This window comes from Sarcophilus harrisii, chromosome 1 (assembly GCF_902635505.1).
Source record: "Sarcophilus harrisii chromosome 1, mSarHar1.11, whole genome shotgun sequence".
In the NCBI taxonomy this organism is placed as follows: Eukaryota; Metazoa; Chordata; class Mammalia; order Dasyuromorphia; family Dasyuridae; genus Sarcophilus; species Sarcophilus harrisii.
The window spans coordinates 117772943-117792148 of record NC_045426.1 but is presented as its reverse complement, the minus strand read 5'-3'; the positions used below and the strand labels follow the sequence as shown (position 1 = coordinate 117792148).

General features: G+C 34.2%; 1 protein-coding gene across 1 annotated transcript in view; it reads right to left on the bottom strand.

Moving 5' to 3' along the window:
- Nucleotides 1-2881: 2881 nt before the first annotated feature.
- Nucleotides 2882-19206, bottom strand: part of AK3 (adenylate kinase 3) — a 29469-nt gene continuing 13144 nt past the window's right edge. The window contains exons 2-5 of the mRNA XM_003762128.4: nucleotides 17232-17351; nucleotides 13125-13297; nucleotides 10303-10421; nucleotides 2882-7345 (exon numbers count right to left, since the gene is read on the bottom strand). Coding sequence (XP_003762176.1) covers nucleotides 7225-7345; nucleotides 10303-10421; nucleotides 13125-13297; nucleotides 17232-17351 — 533 coding nt within the window. The 3' untranslated portion in view covers nucleotides 2882-7224. The remainder of the gene's footprint in view (nucleotides 7346-10302; nucleotides 10422-13124; nucleotides 13298-17231; nucleotides 17352-19206) is intronic.

Below are 19206 nucleotides of genomic sequence, written 5' to 3'. Positions count from 1 at the left end.
CAAACCTGGACTTAAGGCCAGGTCTTCCAAATCCAAATCTAGTGCTCTCTCCACCAAGCCACAATACACATTATTCCTTTATAAATATTGCAAGATTTAAAAAAAATAATAATTCATGTAGGTTCTTCTTTAGAATAAAAAACAATTTCTCTCATGTTTAACTTCATTCCACTAGATGACCTGAAAATGTTAAGCAAGAGGTTGAGGGTGGGTGGGGAAGGGAAGATCCATAAATGGCCTATAGACTACATGTACAGTACCTTCAAGTTATAGGATAATTCCAATTTTTTTTAAATGACTTGTTTATTCTGTTTTAAGAAGTTAAGTCCCTGAGCATATTGTTAATAAGGATAACTCACATTTACATAGTGCTTTAAGGGATAAGTGGCATCATAAAGCTGAGTGATTAAAACTGCTCAATAAAAGCTAGGTTTTTTTTTTCTTACAAATACGGTTAATTTGTCACAGTGGTAAATTTCATTAAACTCTAGCCCAATCAAAGGAAATTTCTGAGTTTTATTTCTTATAATACTTGTTTCCAAATAAGTTATATTTATTTTCATTGGTTCAATATCAATATTGTTTTCTTTTGGTAAAGATAAAATGCCAGTCCTGCCTTTTGTAGAACATAAGCTCAGAGTTATTTTGAGAAATATGGTCTTGACACATTTCTCTGGACATACATATGTTCTTAAAAGTATGAAGTAAAAAGGCATGAAGGGATTTGGATCTTTGTAGGCAGAAGATGGAGGAATTGCCCATCTCAATTAAATTACAGAACTCTGACATTTTGAGGTTTGGCTGGTTCCTTAGACTGGAATTGTCATTTAAGTCCCAATTTAAACAAGACTTGAAGAAATGCCTCTCCGAGTTTTTGTTCTCTTCAAATCCCTCAGCTTGCTAATGATTAAAGAGATTATCGCCTCTAGAAACCAGTTCTTGGATATCAATTACAAACAGAAATGAAACATGGGGTTAAAATTCTCAGACTTAACCAACTTTCATTTTTAAAATTGCTATCAATTTTGTTCACCTTCACTGCCTTTCAAGAACTTTTGAGTGACCAGATTTTAATAGTCTAGCAAAAAGAGAAAAAAGAAAAAGTTAAGAACAACCTTAATTTAGCCTGAATAGCCTGAACTCTTCTTTCTGAATAAAGTGCTGCTTCTTTTTTGCAATTGAAAGGCACAAAGTGAAGTTCTAAAATTTGGTCACAGTGTTTTAACTCTGAAAGGAATTTTTTTTTCAAACTTACAAAAGTGATGAGGCACATTCAATTAAACAAATCTCTTGACCAGACAATTTATTACACATAAATCTGTATCCATATCCAGTAATATATTCTCTTATTTCATATTTTTAAAAATTAGGAGTCCTTTTATTCAAAATTGAAAGTGCAGACTTGAACCTGAAATGCACTGGAATATTACTAAGATTATTCAAATGTGGGACTTATCTTTTCTCACTATATTTTTTTAAATGACAGCAATAAATTGGCATATCTGCGAAATAGTGGGATGTAAGAAAGATTGGGTTAATACCTGTTTGAAATGTTTTCAGCCAAATAGTCCAAACAGTTGCAATTACCAATAGCCCCATGAAACATCATAATATTCAATTGTCCTGTCTTCTTGAATTTAATTGACAATTGAATATTAAATCATTATTTGACATTTTATTCTCACTCATTTTATTCTCATTCTCACACAGTTTTTATTGCCAGACGCACTTGGAATAATACTACCTATATAAACTTTACCCTTTGGTGATGTCTTTTGAGATTTTTTATGGATGGGGAGTATGGAAGTGAATGTTCATCCTACTGCAAATTAGTAATCTTTTTATTTGGAGCTTTGCCAGACTAGGAAATGTGATTAATAAATCATCTCTAAAATTATGGCTTGTTTTGATTCAAGTTAGTCACTATCCCTTTTCTGATTGGTGTCTAAATTGGCATGTAAAAAATGAATTATCTGGTTGCCAAAAAAAAAAAAAATTCATGTATCATTCTAATTGAAATGCTTCATATTTAAATGCTTAGCTTTTTATATTTCCTTTTTCACATTTCTCTTCCCAATTTTTTCACTTTTACTTGATTTTCAAAATCCCTTTTGAGCTCTTCCTTGGCCAGAGACAATTCTTTTTTTTTTTTTTTTTTTTTTTGAAGGCTTTAGATGTAGTAATCTTTAACTTTGTTTTCTTCTGAGTGTTTTGAGCTTCCTTGTCACCATAGTAACGTATGATCAGAATCTTTTTCTGTTTGCTCATTTTCTCAGCCTCTTACTCAGCTTTTAACTCTGTTAAAGTATAGCTCCGTTTCCAGGGTGGAGGTTGTAATGTTCCAACTTCAGTAGTTTTGTGCAGCTATTTTTAGAGACCTGACTACAAGTTCTCTTCTAGCTTGGAACTGAAGAGGGTATCCACTCCATTGTGACTGTAAGTTCTAGTGTGCTAAAGCTATTGTCTTTCCTCAGTGCTAGGAAAGATCTCCAGTGGTCTGAGGCTTCCTGAAGCTGCTAACACCACTTCAAACTTATTTGTTTCAACCTGTCATGAGACAGTATACTAGTAATGAAGAACATGGACATTTGGAATCAAAAAACTTGTATTCAAATCTCACCTCTGTTGTGTGACATGACAAAGATAAAAAGAATAGCTAATAAAATATGACACTCAGAATCCAAAAAGTTATTGGTTGGTGAGCCCCAAAATAGTCTGAATGAATAAAGGATAGGAGATACGTGGTCAGGCAATAGTTCATACCAAGAAGTGTGGAGTTCAGGTACAAATTAGTAAAACATGGCAGGCAATACAGTGACGTAGTTAGTATTAGGTTGAATTATTAGAAAGTGTCCAACATAATCTTATTTTGACCAGATCACATCTGGAAACATGCATCTCCATTTTTGAAGAATGGCATGGACAAATAGAAGTGTACCCAAAGAAGTTTGACCAAGATAATGAGAGGACTGAAGACCATGCCAACTGATTAAATGAAGTGGGGAGGCCGTTTAACATGAATGAAAGTCAGAGTGGATATAATAGGTGTCTTCATGTATTTGAAGGACTAAGGGGGGAAAGGGATTTATTTTGTTCTGCTTTGCATCAGAGAGCAGCAGTAGAAGGAAGGAATTGCACAGAACGAAAAGCAATCATTGAAGTTTATCAAAAGTGGCAATGTGATGCTTTCGGGTATTCTGAGTTCTCTTTAGAGCAATGGTATGGATCAGTGAATTGAAACTTGATAATCCCTTGACCTTTGTTAACTGATTTTTGTTGGATTCAACCCCATCATTCTAGGATCTGTTTTTGAATTCTTAGTGTTGTCTAATATCTTTACTTAGTTTCTTAACTATGTAATTTTGGGCAACATCCCAAAATTTAATTTGACAAATATTAAACACCTACACTACCATAAGCACAGGAAAATACAAAAACAAAAATGAAAAACACAAGTATATACAAGTTACACATAAAATGGGGTAAAAATCATTTCGAAATATAGAATGTTATATTGGGAGATCAGCTTCATTTGTTAAATAGTAATACCCTTTACTTTTCTTACAGTTGATTCTAAGGAAGAACAAATGAACTAATACAAGTAAAAGTATTTTGTAAACACTGAAAATAATTTAGATTTCATTCATGGGGCTTTTGTAAATAACAGGAGAACAAAACAATATAATTGATGGGGCAGGTGTAGGCTGTGATTTTGAAAGTATTGGAGAGTTTGGAGTATAAAGTCTTGTGTGTTGTACCAAGAAGAAAGGAACATTAGTTTTGATTTTTGATCAATTTTATTATAAAGCATGCTTTATAGTCTAATGCTATTTTATATCAAAAAATCCAAAATTGTTAAAAATGGGTATACTGCGATACTCACGTAAGGCATTACAGAAAGTCTTATACAAAGTAAAAGAAAAATATCAAAAAGGGAAGTAGGCTGGAAAAAGATTGATAGTGTGAGAATGAGAATGCTAAGTAGGAAAAAAAATTCTAAAATTGCTTTTACATTTTAACTGCCTAGAAGACAAATCTCAGAAAAGGGATGGGGGAAGGTCGAGTTTTCAAGAACATTGGCAAATTTGTTAAAGCATTTAAAATAATCTTTAATTATTTAAGCTTTAATTCATAGAAACTCATTTCCAGCTAAAAGGGACCTTAGCTGTCATTAAGTCCAACTCACCTCATTTTTCAGATAAGGGAACTGAGGCTTGAAAGCAGGAAAATGGCTTGCCTAGGTTACACAAATGTCCGAGGCAGGATTTAAACTCGACGTTTCTGACACTGAGCCCAGCATTTTATCTATACCATACCACTATTCCCCATTGGCCACAGTAATTGAGGCAGCAAGGCCAAGGAGTCAGAAAATTAGAGTTTGAATGCTCGCTCTGACAATAGATGTGTGACCCTGAGCAAGTCGATTTCATCAGATTGGGGTGGAGATAATACTCATCTGACTTAGAGATTCTCATAGGGTCACTGTAAGGAAAATGAAATGGAAATGGAAGGTTTAGCTATTACACTGCTACCCTACTCCTCTACTAAAAACAACATAATGTATCTTATAGTTTGCAAAGCAAACTACATATATTAGACACACACAACCATTAGAGATAAGTGCTATTCTTTTAGTGATGAAGCTGAGGCCCAGAGACATTGCTTTAAAAGCCATCCACACTTTCTGAGATTTTCCCAAGATTAAGACAGGGGCCAGCATCATGGTTTTTTCTGATATTTTAAAAAGTCATTACTCTTCCCCAAACTATATTCTCTTTTTGCTTCTACTAAGTCTGCTATCTCAAATAAGCAATAGCATCCCTTATAGGACTTTCCTCTACCTACTGCTACTTCAGGAAATCTAATGATATTGGATTCCCAGGGGTACCCAAGAATTTGGAATTAGAAAGCTAACAACTACCATTATCACATATTAAAAGCCTATTACATGTAAGGCCCCATGCTTGCTTTGGGAAATACACTTGCTTTGCACAGTACCGTGAAATAACCTGGTTTTTTTCAATATGTTAACATGGAATGCAGAAGGACAGATTACTGACAGCAAAAGGTAAGTAAGAAGAAGAAAAACCAGAAATTCTAAAATCCACATTTCTCAACCAGAATAAATGCCTAAAAACTTTACATTTGGGATAAAAATTATCTCCCTTCATTGCTCATTGAGGAAATTCCATCATGTCAAAACTCTTATGTATCATATCCATCAGTGCAAGCAAATATTTTCAAAAGAAAAAATGACCAGTGTAATACTACGTGGTTTTGTGATCTGGGGTGAGCTAAGTCCTGAGCCTCATTTTCCTAATCCTGTAAAACTTGACTATTCATTGGAAGGACAAATACATAAGCTAATGTTCTGAGATGCTGTGGCCACATAATGGTATAACAGGATTCACTGGAGAACCTGATGCTGAGAAAGACTGAAGGTAAAAGGAGAATGATAGTGTCAATGCACAAGAATTTAGACAGGCTTTGGGAGACAGATGATAGAAGAAAGGACTTGGTGTGTCCACGGAGTCATTGAATGGGATTGATTGGATGAAGTATTTCTCATATTGAGTCACATGTTCCTTGTTTCCAGAACTGAGACCTTGGGAAGGTCATTTACTCTGGAGGAATGAACTTTGAACCTGAGATGCAGGAAGTGACATGACCTGTGGGAGGCAGTCAGCATTAGTGATCATTGGTCAAGGATAGTTATGTCCTTTTAGTCTATCCAATGAGAAGGCTCGAGTCCTTTGCCTTTTAAACCCCGGACAAGACAGAAGCAGGTCAGGTTCCAGGAGCACATGGTGGGATCATGAGATAGATCCCAGGTGTGTGTCTCGGCCTATCCCTGCAGGGATTAAATGTTTTCTCTTTGTACCTAATGATATCTCTGATTAGTTAATTGGATTGGGAAGGGGGGTCTTGCACCCGACCCATCCCACACATGAAGAGTCAGACATGACTGAACATAAAATAAGGATGATCTTACTGGTATGCTGTCACAAATTATATTTGCTATGATACTTTCTAAATGCTAAATCACTTTACAAATTAAAAATAAAATGTTTTCCTAATGACAATTACAGAGTTTTCAATAGTTATTTCAATAGCATCATGAGGGATTTAAAAGGGATCAAGAGCTCCCTGGGTCATCTAGTCCAATCTTATCACTTTTAAGAAATGAAGACTCTGAAGGTTAAGTGGTTAAGTAATCTTTCCCAAGGTTACACAGCTTACAGGTAGCAGGAGCCAGCATTTATATTCAAGTTCCCTAGTTTTGCATACAACAATATGGTCTACAATTATTCTTGGAACAGGCAGAATTAAGAGAGGATGATTTGGTTGCTGCTGTGGTGGTTCCATTCATGATTGATTCTTTGTAGCGCCATTTTTGAGTTTTCCTTGGCAAAGATACTGAAGTGGTTTGTCATTTCCTTCTCCAAATCATTTCACAGATGAGGAACTGAGACAAATGGAATTAAAGTGACTTGCCCAGAGTCACACAGCTTAGTAAGTGTCTGAGACAGGATTGGAATCTTCCCGATTCCACACACAGTGTGCCACCTAGCTGCTCTCAAAGGAGAGGATCTTCACCAGAAAAATAAGCACATTCTAGTCATCAAATAAAACTGTCTCCTATGTGCGTTATTTGAGGCATTGATGAATTGACATTCTGTACCAGTGATTCTCTAAAGCAGAACTTCCAGATATTTAAAAAAAAAATCACAGTGCTGGAAACTTCTGAGTTGAAGTTAGAAGGATTTTTGTCATGGTTTCAATCTAAAAGACTAAAGGGTAAGAATGCCTCTGGATAATGTATTTGATTTCAGTTAGTGCTATGTAAACATTGATTCTTTTTCTGAAAAAAGAGGGAAATTCTAGAAGCTGCTTACTTACTGAAAAGGACATATTGTTTTAAAAACAACCGGTCATACTTTTGGCTTTGCCATTTTACAAAATGAAATATGATTAGATAAATAGGATTTAAAAAAAAAAATTACACAAACCACCAGGAGTTGAGAACCAGGTCACTACAATAAAGATTTAAGAAACTAAAGTCTTCATGACTGACACATCACTTAGTTTCCAGAAAAAAATCAGAAAAATGAGAGTAGATCATGATCTTAGCAGAATTCATATATATCAAAATCCCATCATTCAGAGAAGCTCCTTGGCAAAGCAAACCAGTTTTCTGCTATTGCCATAGTGAATTGTTATTTTTCAAGGAGTCATTGCTTCTTTCTGACTTATATCTGGCAGTTTTGTTTGGAGGAAAGCATATACTTGAGGCCAGATTATGTTGGTTTCTGTTCCAGAGAAAGTTTCCAACACACCTTTTTTTCTAAAAGGAAAAAAGATAATAAATAAACACTTTTGATTTTTCCTGTTCAACTACTCTAATTCAATTTTATTAGTTTATTTTTTAACTAAATGCTATATTTTTTTACATATACCCATCACTTCCAAATAGAACTTTCCCTTAGAATAAATTACTACAGTTAAGCAAAGTCAATCAACATATTAATTTCATTTTACAATATATGCCTAATTCCTCCCTTATGGTGATACAATAGCAACCAGCATTTACAACCAGATTTTCAGTTTTGCAAAGCATGTTACAAATACTATCTCATTTGATTCTCAAAATAACTCTCTGAAGTAGCTGCTATTATCCTCATTTCATAGATGAGAAAAGTTTAAGTTTTAAGTATGCCTTTGGCTATTAAAAATAACATTGTAGCAATTTGTCTGTTAAAGATAACATTGTAACAAATGATATAAACTGACATTCTAACCTTTCCTGCTTCCATTGAATTTTGCATTTCCTTCTTGCATTGAATCTTTCCTTTCCTTGTAACAAAGAGAATGTTAAGCAAAACAACCACATCTGACAGCACAAGCAACCTTCTGCATTTGTGCTATCTTCTTAAATAAAGTGATTTGTCCAGAAAATAAGAGTCTGAGTCTGGACTTGAACTCAGTACTTCTGGACTCCAAGTCTCACACTCCATCCACTGTACCACCTCCGCAGTTATGTCTGGCATCATGTGAAGAAAACCTGGGGTTTGGTTTGGTTTTGGTTTTTGCAAAGATCCTGGCAGTTATTTGCCATTTCTTTCTCCAGCTTATTTTATAGAGGAAACTGAAGCAAACAGAAATTAAGTGACTTTCCCAGGATCGCACAGCTAATAAGTATATGAAGCCAGATTTGAACTTAGGAAAATGAGTCTTGCTGACTTCAGGCCTAATACTCTAGCCATTGCACTCCCAGCTGCCCTAAATTCACATATCAGAAATTAAGTCTGGTGTAGTTTCCAGCAAAGGGCATCCATCTACTTTCTCTCCGGTTTTTTGTCACCACAAATATAAATATTTTTCTATAATTATATACATTTTTATATAAAGTTTTCTCCTCTCTCTTAAATCTCCTTGAGATACATACCTACAAGTGGCTATGTTGGGTCAAAAGGTATGTACAATTCCATATAATTCCAAATTGCTTTCCAGAATTCCAGAATTTAAAAGTAAATGTGATTCTCTGTGTTCTAGTGAGAAGTGATTTTTCATGAAGCATAGGCTTTATGGAACATCCATACTCAAACTCCATTAGTTCCTTGTTGACTCTAACAACAATTTTGTTTAGTTTTTAAAGTTTCTCACAAACTGAAATTAATCTACCCCCTCCAGCCTTATTAAACTTTGCTCCACTATGTGCACTCTCTGGCAAAAGTGTCAAACTCAAAAAGCAAGTATATCACTCCTGAAAAACTCTTGAGTCCCCAGATTCAAATGGAATTGGCAAATGTTTAACAAAATAAATAAAAATACAATGTAAGTTAGATAATGTTAACTTGTGATTTTCTAAGTCAATCTGTAACCTGTGGGGATGTATTTCTATTAGAGTTTAATACCACTGTTCTACAGTACATTTAACTTGGCCTTCTTGTCACATAAGACACTTTTCTCCATGTCTTTGTACTGATCGTCTCTATCCCTAGAATCCATTCCTTTCTACCTCGTAGAATTTGTTTTCCTACAAAGCCCAGGAAATAAAGGTTTCCTACTTCAAGGGCACCAAAGTCAAGAGGAAAACCGTATATCTACCAAATTGTTCATAGTAGTCCTTTTGTGTTGGCAAAGAATTAGAAAGGAAAAGGACATAAATCATCCAGTGAAGGGCTAAATAAATTGTGATATAAGAATATAATGGTATTATTGCAGTATATCAAATGTCAAAGTCATAGAAACATGGGAAAACTTGTATGAACTGATACAGAGTAGAGAAGAACCCCTCCCCCCCCAAAAAAAATATATATATATATACACAAAATGACCATAATAATGTAAATGAAGATAACACCCCAAAAAATCAGAATTTAGAGTAATATGACAGTTTTGATTCTGAGGACTGGAGAACAGACTATGTCACTCCCAGAATGGCTCCCTATAGCCTCTAACACATTTTCTTCCTTTCATTTAAGAGGAAGAATATTACAAATACATAATGTTGTCTATGCCATCATATAGCATTTATATATCCATTTGCTTGGCTCTCAATTTTGCTTTGCTACCAGAGAAGAAAAAATTCAGTGCAAGCGGTGGAGCAGGAAAAGGTTAGAATGTTAGTGTTATTTGTAGAATTTGTTTCAATGTAATTTTGAACAGACAAAAGGCATCCATAAAACTTAAAAATCAAAATGCCTAATTAGCCCCTTTAAAGGCCATTTAAAAAAAAAAAAAAACTTGGAGGAGAATCTAAAGGATATAGAAAGTCCCCGAAGTTGGTTCTCAGTATCATACTGAGAAGTAATGTTGTCTTTATGCTACAAGAAGTAAACAAAAGTTGAACAAGAGATTAGATGGAAAAGTTCTAGAATTTTCTAGCCTCTCAAATAAAATGTTAGCTGTGTTGCTTCCTTTTGTGTTCATACGACATTTTGTGAATTTTCAGAATATCAAATACACCTATATTCAAAAATAAGTTGTTTACTGCAGTTTTCTATTTAAAAAAAAAATTTTTTTTAAGCCAAAAGCCAAAATGATGGTAATAACATTTTGCATTTTCTGGGCCAACCTTTTCATATGTGAATACAGATGAGAACTGAATACATGTGCCCACTGTGAACAGAAAGAAAGAAGAAAGGGAGAGAAAGAGAGAGAAAAGGAAGGAAGGAAAGGAAGGAAGAAAAGGAAGAAAGGAAAGGGAGGAAGGAAAGGAAGGAAGGAAAGGAAGAAAGGAAGGAAGGAAGGAAGGGACGGAAGGGGAGGAAGGAAAGGACAGGTGAATAAAGAACTTACCGATAATACTCCAGGACAAGTTTTGTTTGAGCTTCATAAGCTTTTAATCTCTTGGTAACAGTTTCTGGTTTATCATCTTCACGCTGTATAAGAGGCTCTCCAGTAATATCATCAATGCCCTAAAGAAAAATCATGAAAGAAAACAATCTGTATTCTTTTTAAAAAGATAACCATGATCCAAGACAATTCCAATAGGTTGGAAAATGCCATCTATATCCAGAGGTAGAACTATGGTGACTGAATGAGGATCAAAGCATACTAATTTTTGTTTGTTTGTTTTGTTTTTTCTTCCTCATGATTTTTCCTTTTTGTTCTGATTTTTCTTTTACAACATGACAAATTATGGAAATACATTTAAAAGTGATTGTTTATGTATAACCTGTATCAGACTGCTTGCTGTTTTAGGAAAGAAGGGAGGAATGGAGAAAGAATTTAGAATTCAAAGTCTTACAAAAATGAATGCTGAAACCTATTTTTACATGTAATTAATTGGAAAAAAATAAGAAGTTATTTACATCTTAAAAACAACATCAATAAATGAAGACCAACAAGAGAGAATTGGAGTGTTAGGAAGCCCAATGTGACTGTAACATAAAGCTCTCAAGAACTTTAAGAATTGCAGAAAATTGTTTTTTGTCTCAGAGTGACGTTTCTCTGTAAGTAACTAATCTATACATTTGAATAATATGTTGTGACAGTTTCATTTATCATCTGGGAACATTGCCTTCCAGAATCTAAGCATATTACTTTTCTCCTTCACTACTAATACTATACAATCTCCATTCATTCAACTCCCAGGCCCCCATAGCAAACTTATAGCCATAGGTAAAACAATTAGTCTTTTCTATATTCACCCAGTGACTATCCTAGTTCAGGGCCATACAAAACCAAATAATTGTATTACTTCCTCAACTTTCCTCCCCAGTCCATGCCATCCTTCATTCAGTTTCCAGTGTGATTTTTCTAAAGCACAGACATGATCATATCCATCCTTCCAATCCCATTCAAGGAACTCCTATGGCTCCTTATTACCTTCAGGATCAATTACAAAATGGTCTGTTAGGCATTTAAACCTCTTTATAATTTGGCCTCTTCACCCCTTCCCAGACTCTTCACCACTCTATACTCTCTGTTTCTGCTACCCTGATATACATGCTTCCTCACATATGCCATGCCATATCTCCCTCCTTCTGGACCTTTGCATTGGTTTTTTCCTAGGTCTTGACCTAGGTTTGACTTATCCAGTACCACAAAGCAAGTTCCTGGTGGAGCTGAGACAAGACTAGTTCTACATTCTTTTCATCCCATTTTGCAGTCTTATAGTCTTCTAACAAGTCTGTGTGGGTAAGCCCTTTTCTTCAATGTGAGATATATATATTCTAGATAGATAGATAGATCAATCAATCTCTTTATATAGCAAAACTGAAATCTTTTTGGTCTCAGGCTCTTAGAAACCCTTCTTCTTGATTATAGGTCTTTTCTCAGAGGGCTGGTTCTGAGAGTACTTGGTATCAGTCAACAAGCATTTATTTACTATTTATGTGCCAGGTATTATGCTAAGTGCCAGAGGTACAAAGAAAAGTAAAAAGATTCCCTGTTCTCAAGGAACTTACTAAAGATATATTTACATTATAAATAAGTGTAAGTAATAAGAAATAAATTTAAATAATAAACACAATAAATATAAGTATAATAAATATATAATACTTATGTATTTTATTATACAACATAAAATAAACATATTTATATGATATACAATATAGATAAATAATAAAATAATAAATAAATAAATAAGGAACATACAGAATATATATAGAGTGGAGATCAGTCTGAGAGAGAAAGGCATTAGCAATTAAGGGGACCGAAAAGGCTTCCTGCAGAGAGTAAGCCCTAGGGAAGAAACCAAGGAAAATAGGGCCAAGTAGGTGCTAAGTACCTGAGATTAAAAATACATAGTGAGTGAAATTATGTGAATGAAAACAATCAAAGCAAGTGAGCTTAGATTAAAGGTCAATAATGGTTCCAAAGGACAGATAATAAAATATACTTGCCTCCTCTGGATAGGTTGGTGGCAGACTATAGGTCCTGAATGCCATGTATACTAACAAACCATTCTCTGTATAGATTGATTTTGATGAACTGTTACTGTTTTTCTTTATGATAAGGGAGGATTCTAGTTTGGGGAGGAAGGGTAGGAAATATTGGGAAATACTTGTGGCTTTAAAAATGGTAGGCATAATTCCAATAGACTTATGATGGAGAGAACATCTGCATCCAAAGAGAGGACTATGGAGAGGGACTAACTGTGGATCACAACATACAATTTTCACCTTTGCTGTTTGCTTGCTTATTTTTTTCTTTTCTCATTTTTTCCCTTTTGATCTGATTTTTCTTGTGCAGCATGATAAGTGTAGAAATATGTTTAGAATAATTGAACATGTTTAACCTATACCAGATTATTTTCTGTCTAGGGAAGGAGAGAAGTAGGGAAGGAGAGGGGAAAATTTGGAACATAAGGTTTTGCAATGATGAATGTTGAAAGCTATCTTTGCATGTAATTTGAAAAATAAAAAACTATTATAAAAAATAAAAATTATAAGCATTATTAAAATAAAATTATAAAAAGAGATCTCTTACTGAGTAGTCCTAAGTCTTTCATCTAAATACTAACCAGGCCTAACTCTAAAGGGAGATCAAGTACATTCTGATGGGTGTGAGGAAAGACAGTAGAAGGTTATATGTCTTTAAAACAGAAACATCAAATATATACACAGAGATGGGTTTTACCAAGTACTCACAAGTACTTTTAGACAAATACTCACAATTTTTCGAGGAGGGTTGAATTCAATGTTGTAAACTCGGCCAGAACTTGGATGAATCCAGCGAGAGGTGAGCCGTTGCTTAATAGTCTCAAAGGGTACATTCAGATCAATCACTGTATCTATCTGGTAGACTTTGTCCAGAGCTTCAGCTTGTGGGACAGTCCTGGGGAAACCTTTATTTTTAAAATTTAAATAAAGAAGAGAAAGAAATAATTATTGGATTTATCACACCCAAAAGGTAACCTTCTAACTGAAATCCAGTTAATATAGTCACAGATACTTGGATGATTTTTCTAAGGCCCATAATCCTGCCTCAAACTTTGTAGTTGTATGATATTAAATAAGTCACATTTGTCCAAGATTCATTTCCCTCACATTTTTCTTTCTTTCTTTCTTTCCTTTTCTGTTTTTGGGGGATGGTGGGGAGTAGGTAGGGCAATCTGGGCTAAATGATTTGCCTAAGGTCACACAGTTAATAAGTGTCTGAGGGCAGACTTGGCCTCACCTCCTCTTGACTCTGGGTCCAGTTATCTACTTAATCCTCTAGCTGCTCTTTCTTCATCTCTAAAATAGAGGAAGGGCCAGCAGACCACCAGATTGCCTCTAAAGTCACTTACATCTCTACAACTATAGCCTTATAAAACCATAATAAATGTTTACTTATTATTAGCCTGATCAATGGCATTGAAAAATTATAATGCACTCATGGAAAGGGTTCCCAATATTCTCCCTCAACTTTTAATTATCAGCTTAATTATCAGCTACAAAGGCAATCTGACTTTGAACCTCATTGATCACTGGGATGGTTTAGTATAGAAACTGTATAAGAAAGAATATGAGATTAAGCTGCTCAAAGTCACATAATTAATAAGTATTGAAGCTTATCAAATACAGGATTTGGAATTCTCTCCTAACTGGAAGGGCAGTCCTCTTTCTACCATATCACCTTATTATTATTCTGTCATCTCCTTTTCTTCCCATGAGTCTAAATGAAATGAGATCTACTTATTATTAAGGAAATTATAATACTGTGGACAATCAACTTTCCAATGGATTATGGTCCAAAAGTTCATGTTTCAATGAGAAACATCCATTGAGAAAATTCATGTTTCAAGTTTCAATGAGAAAATATATTCCAGATTCTAGACTAAAGCTTCTTAAACTGTGGGTTAAAATGTGGGGATCCCAAAAAATTTGATAACAGTAAAAGATAATAAATATACTATGAAGATTTAATTCTTTATGTAAAATGTTCATCTAATTAGTATACACATTTTCTTTCATCTTTAATAAGTGATAAAATTATATGTATACCAAATAATTATTTCTTATTATCAGTAAATATTTGTTTTATATACCTACATACCTGGAGTCCTATAAAAATTTCTCAGGTGAAAAGTCATGAGTGGACGAAGTTTAAACAAGCTTAGGCTGACAGAGTGGGCCCTAGGCCAGCCCATTAAAACCTATCTTTATATAAATGCAACAATAATAGTAACTGGAATTAACACAATCCTTCAAAATTTCCAAAGCACTTTACATACTTTTTATCCCATTTGATCTTCACAACAACCCTATAAGACAAATACTGAAGTTAAGATATCTATTTATAGGTAAAGAAGTTGAAATTTAGCTCACCCTGTTATACTGAATGTATATCTTGTAAGTATGGGGGGAGAGGGGTTGCATGTCTATGCCATTAGAATATGTACTCCATGAAGGCAAAGATTATGTTTAGAAGCTTAGCATAACATCTAGCACAGTATTATAAGGCTTAATCAATTTTTGTTGACCAAATAACTGGCTTGCCCAGGATCTCACATTTAATATCGAGCAAGATTTTGAACCCATCTGATTCTGAATTCAGCCTTTTTTCCTACTACCCCAGTACAACCCTGTGCCAATAACTCACATTTTTGCAACTTTGGAGTTTAGAAAGCATTTTTCTCACAGTTATGGGAAATCAGAAGTATGTGCAATAATGCTATGGAACCTAACCACCACATGCAATATCCAGAGGAAATTCATTCAGTGTTCCATCTGAAATCTGGGAGCTTCTTTTCCACAGCTTCTTTCTCCAACTGCTTCCTTGATAGAAAGACAAAGCTTCTTCATTTCCAAGGTCGTGGCTTTCATGTCCCAGGACAAGGGATCTAGTAGGTCAGTGGTCCTCAAAGTGTAGTCCAAAGAATTGTTGGGGTCTCTGAAAACCCTTTCTGAGGGTCTACAAATTCAAAATTATTTTTTATTTCTAATATAGTAAATAGCTATAAATATAACCCATGTGAACAAAAACTCTTTGAACAGATCTTCAATAGTTTTTTAACAACATGAAGATACTGAGAGCAAAAGTTTGAGAACCACTGTAGTAGGCTGAGGATCAGATGAGATTGGGTGCAACAATGAAGAGTTAAAGAGATTTATAGATAAAGATTAAACTATAGAGTGAGGAATAGGAAGAGATAAATACTGGAGACTTGGGATGTATACTGCTTTCTTAGATTCATCTTCAGAGAAAATTCTTGCTTCTATTTTTCTATATGTCTTTTGGTTTTTAAATCAAAGTTGTTAAGGAGTTTCCTATGTGCCCACACAGATCCCTTTGCCCAGCTCCTTTTTTCTTCCTCATTAGAAGTCATTTTTGTGATTGCTGTGACTTTTAATAATACATGATGATCTTCCAACTTTTGATGAATGAAATAATTTTCTTCAGGCATTTGAAAAATTAATCCATTGCTCTGCTTTTGGCACAGAATGTGTGTCAGTTTGAAACCAGGCTCTATTTATATGTTTTTGAGAGACAAGCAGACAGACGGGCCTTAGGCAAACTTACTAAATTTTCTAGGCTTTACTTTTCTTTACTTATAAAATGGAGGGGATTGACTAGGTGACTTCTGGAGTCTTCTTTCACAGAAAAATTTTATGATCCATCAATACAATATATCTTATGATCCATCAATACAATATATTTCTAATGTAAAATATATGGCTGGATTTCATAATACTTTGTCTTTTTCTTCCTTCTGGCCAAGTGGTCTGTAGTACACTTCTATGGCTACAATGTTTCTTTTACTCCCTTAATGATCCTCAGCATAGATTTCATCACATACGTTTATCTTCTTAAGATATGTTATGTGTGTGTGTATATGTGTGTGTGTGTGTGTATAAAATATAATATTAATATAATAGTATATGATTACATACCATATTCTAATATAATTTTTTTTATTCCTTTTGAATAAAGTGACTAGAATATAACTACATTCCATTTCATCATATCTCAGTGATATAGATGAAATTGAATTCAGCTCCTTGTGATAAGATCTCCAGTTTACTTTGCTTATTACTTATACATTGTACCTAAAGGCATCTGAAGACTTGCATTTTATTGATAGATCTCTTCTTGGATATTTTCTTTTATGAATTACTGTTCTCCTCTGTTGATACCACTTTGCTTGGACAGTTTTATCTTCTTCGATTTTCACTTTAAGTCATTTTGATCTCCTCCTTTTTATTTATTTAGATCTTGCCTGGTACTCATTATGTTATACAATACTTTGTTTTATACCTCCAATTTCCTTATCATACAATATTATATGTTATAGCCATCTGCATTTATGCCTTGTTCTATGTTACATGAAGGCACAAACTGTGTTTTGTCTAGGCACTGTATCCCTTAGGATTTACCACAGTGCTCTTCAAGTTCCAAGTACCTAAATGTTGAATGAATCCATAGGTAGAGCAGCAAAGAACCAAGGACCAATTCATTCTATAACTTTGAGCAAATCCCTTTATTTCTCTGGGCCTTCATCTTATTCCTAAAATAAAAGTGTCTGACTAGAACAAATCTTAATATTCCTTCTAGCTCTAATATCCTATAATCCTATGAAAATGCCTACTGATCAATAGGGACCATTCTAAATAGACAAATTTGTTTCTTCTTGGACTTTCCTCCTTCCCAACTCATCTGCATCTCCCAAAAAGGAAAAAAGGAAAAAAAAAATTTGAAATTGAAATAGCCTACTCAAAAACAGCCTGCTCAGAAATATTAATTCTTTTAAGTCGTGATAAATGCCATCATCTTTGAAATTCACTGAGTTCACTTACCATCCAACAACCAGCTATATTGGGCTAGATTTTTCAGTTCATGCAGGGCCAGCCGGGTCATGACATCATCTGGTATAAGTTTCCCCTGATCAATGAAAGTCTTGGCAAGCACACCAATCTCTGCAGAAGAAACAAACCAGAAAGTCAATTAAAATTAGTCAAAGCTCGCTTTGATGCTCTCCAAAACCAGAAGTGGCTTGAGTTGGTAGGCAAAGGATCTAAAAAAGCCTAATATTGTCTCCATAAAAAATTTAGTTTAATGGAATAAATCTAATCCTAATCTCATTTCCAAGTGGCCATTCCTACTACTTAATGTGTGTATAGAAATATTCTAGTCCTCTAATTCAAGGTATTCATGGAAAAGTAGAAAGAGCACTTGATATGAAATCAGAAAACCAGAGTTCAATCCTCCTAGTGAGATTCCTTAAGCAAAGTACCTAATCTGTCTGAGCTTTAGTTTCTTCTACCAATGGCATTTGTACTACCTACTTCACAGGATTGTTGCATAGATGAAATAAGATAAAGCATTCTGTAGCCATAAAGTACTAAAGACAACTTTGCATAGTATATTTCAAATTAAATAAGTAGCCATCATCCTTTCCTCCACTAACATTTTCTTCCAAAATTTCAACATAGTATGAAGGTATCTTTAAAAATCATATCAGTTTAATGAAAGCTGAGCAAGGTCCCACCAAGCTAGAAATCTCAAAGAAAAACTGGGCAACAGACTATGGGTCAGTCATCCAGATAAGTTTAGAAAGGAGTATTACCAGAATAAAGATTGGACACCAGATGAGGATTTCTTTGTTGGTTGAAAAACTGAAAAATGATTTTAAATCTATTTTGCTAAGACTTTAAATTAAATCAAGCTAGATTTAATATTCTCTTTAGTGGTTCCTTCCCCTTGTAAACTTCACCCAAACCCCACAATTTGCCTATAGATCATTTTTGTTTTCTAACCAACTCCACTTTTGTAGCCCCACCCATCACCTACTTTCCAAAGAAACCTGGTTAACCTACAAAGTAAGTTTCATTCATTTAAACTCAATTTAAACATTCATTTAAACAGCAATTTCCATTGCCTGAAGATTAAAATAGCCTGGGAACTATTATTACGATTATAAGTTTTGACTGTAGTTAAGTGGGATTTCAGAAGGGGAGATCCAAATGACATAATCTCACATCTGACTATGTCATTAATAGCAATCAGAAGAAGAGACATCTATATTGCTTGACATTTTTTTTTAAGTCCTCACTCAAGGTATTTGGTCATTGACAGAAAGCCATTACCCCCATTTATTCGTAACTGTTAACCTTACTAAGAAATGGATCATGCTTGGAACTTTGTCTCTCAGAATTTTTCTCATAACATGGTCCTAGTAATTTACAAAACTTAAGGCAAAGAACTATGATTTGTGTCAGTGGGAAAAGAACTGATAAAAGCAAAACAGCATAAATGAGCTAGTATCCAAATGTCAATAAGTTTTCATCCAGCCAAATATTATGATCTTTGATGAATTCCTAAAATGAGTTTAAAGAGATCTCTCTAGAGCTCCAAAGGGTTAATTCAGAAACACTTTGAAGTAAACAATCCAGCAAAAACAAAAATACATACCAAATTTCATTTCTCTCATTTTCCTTCACATTTACAAACATGGAAAGCTTTGACTGCCTGAGATAATCAATCCCTCATTTGAATAGTGGTTTGTAAACTTTCAGGAGTTAAAAAGTTTGGGGCTAACTTGCTTAAAATTCTTATAAAAAAATCTTTTTAAAAATAGAGGAAGGATCACAAATCTCCAAGTCTCTATGAATCAATCATTCAATGAACAGTAATTCCTTAAAATTTGATTATATTTGTTTTATACATATAGTTAGTGATCTGCATTTATTCTAATAATAGCTAAATGGCTTTAAGATTTGCAAAGTACTTTAGAAATACTATCTCACTTTATCCTCAAGAGAATCACAGGAA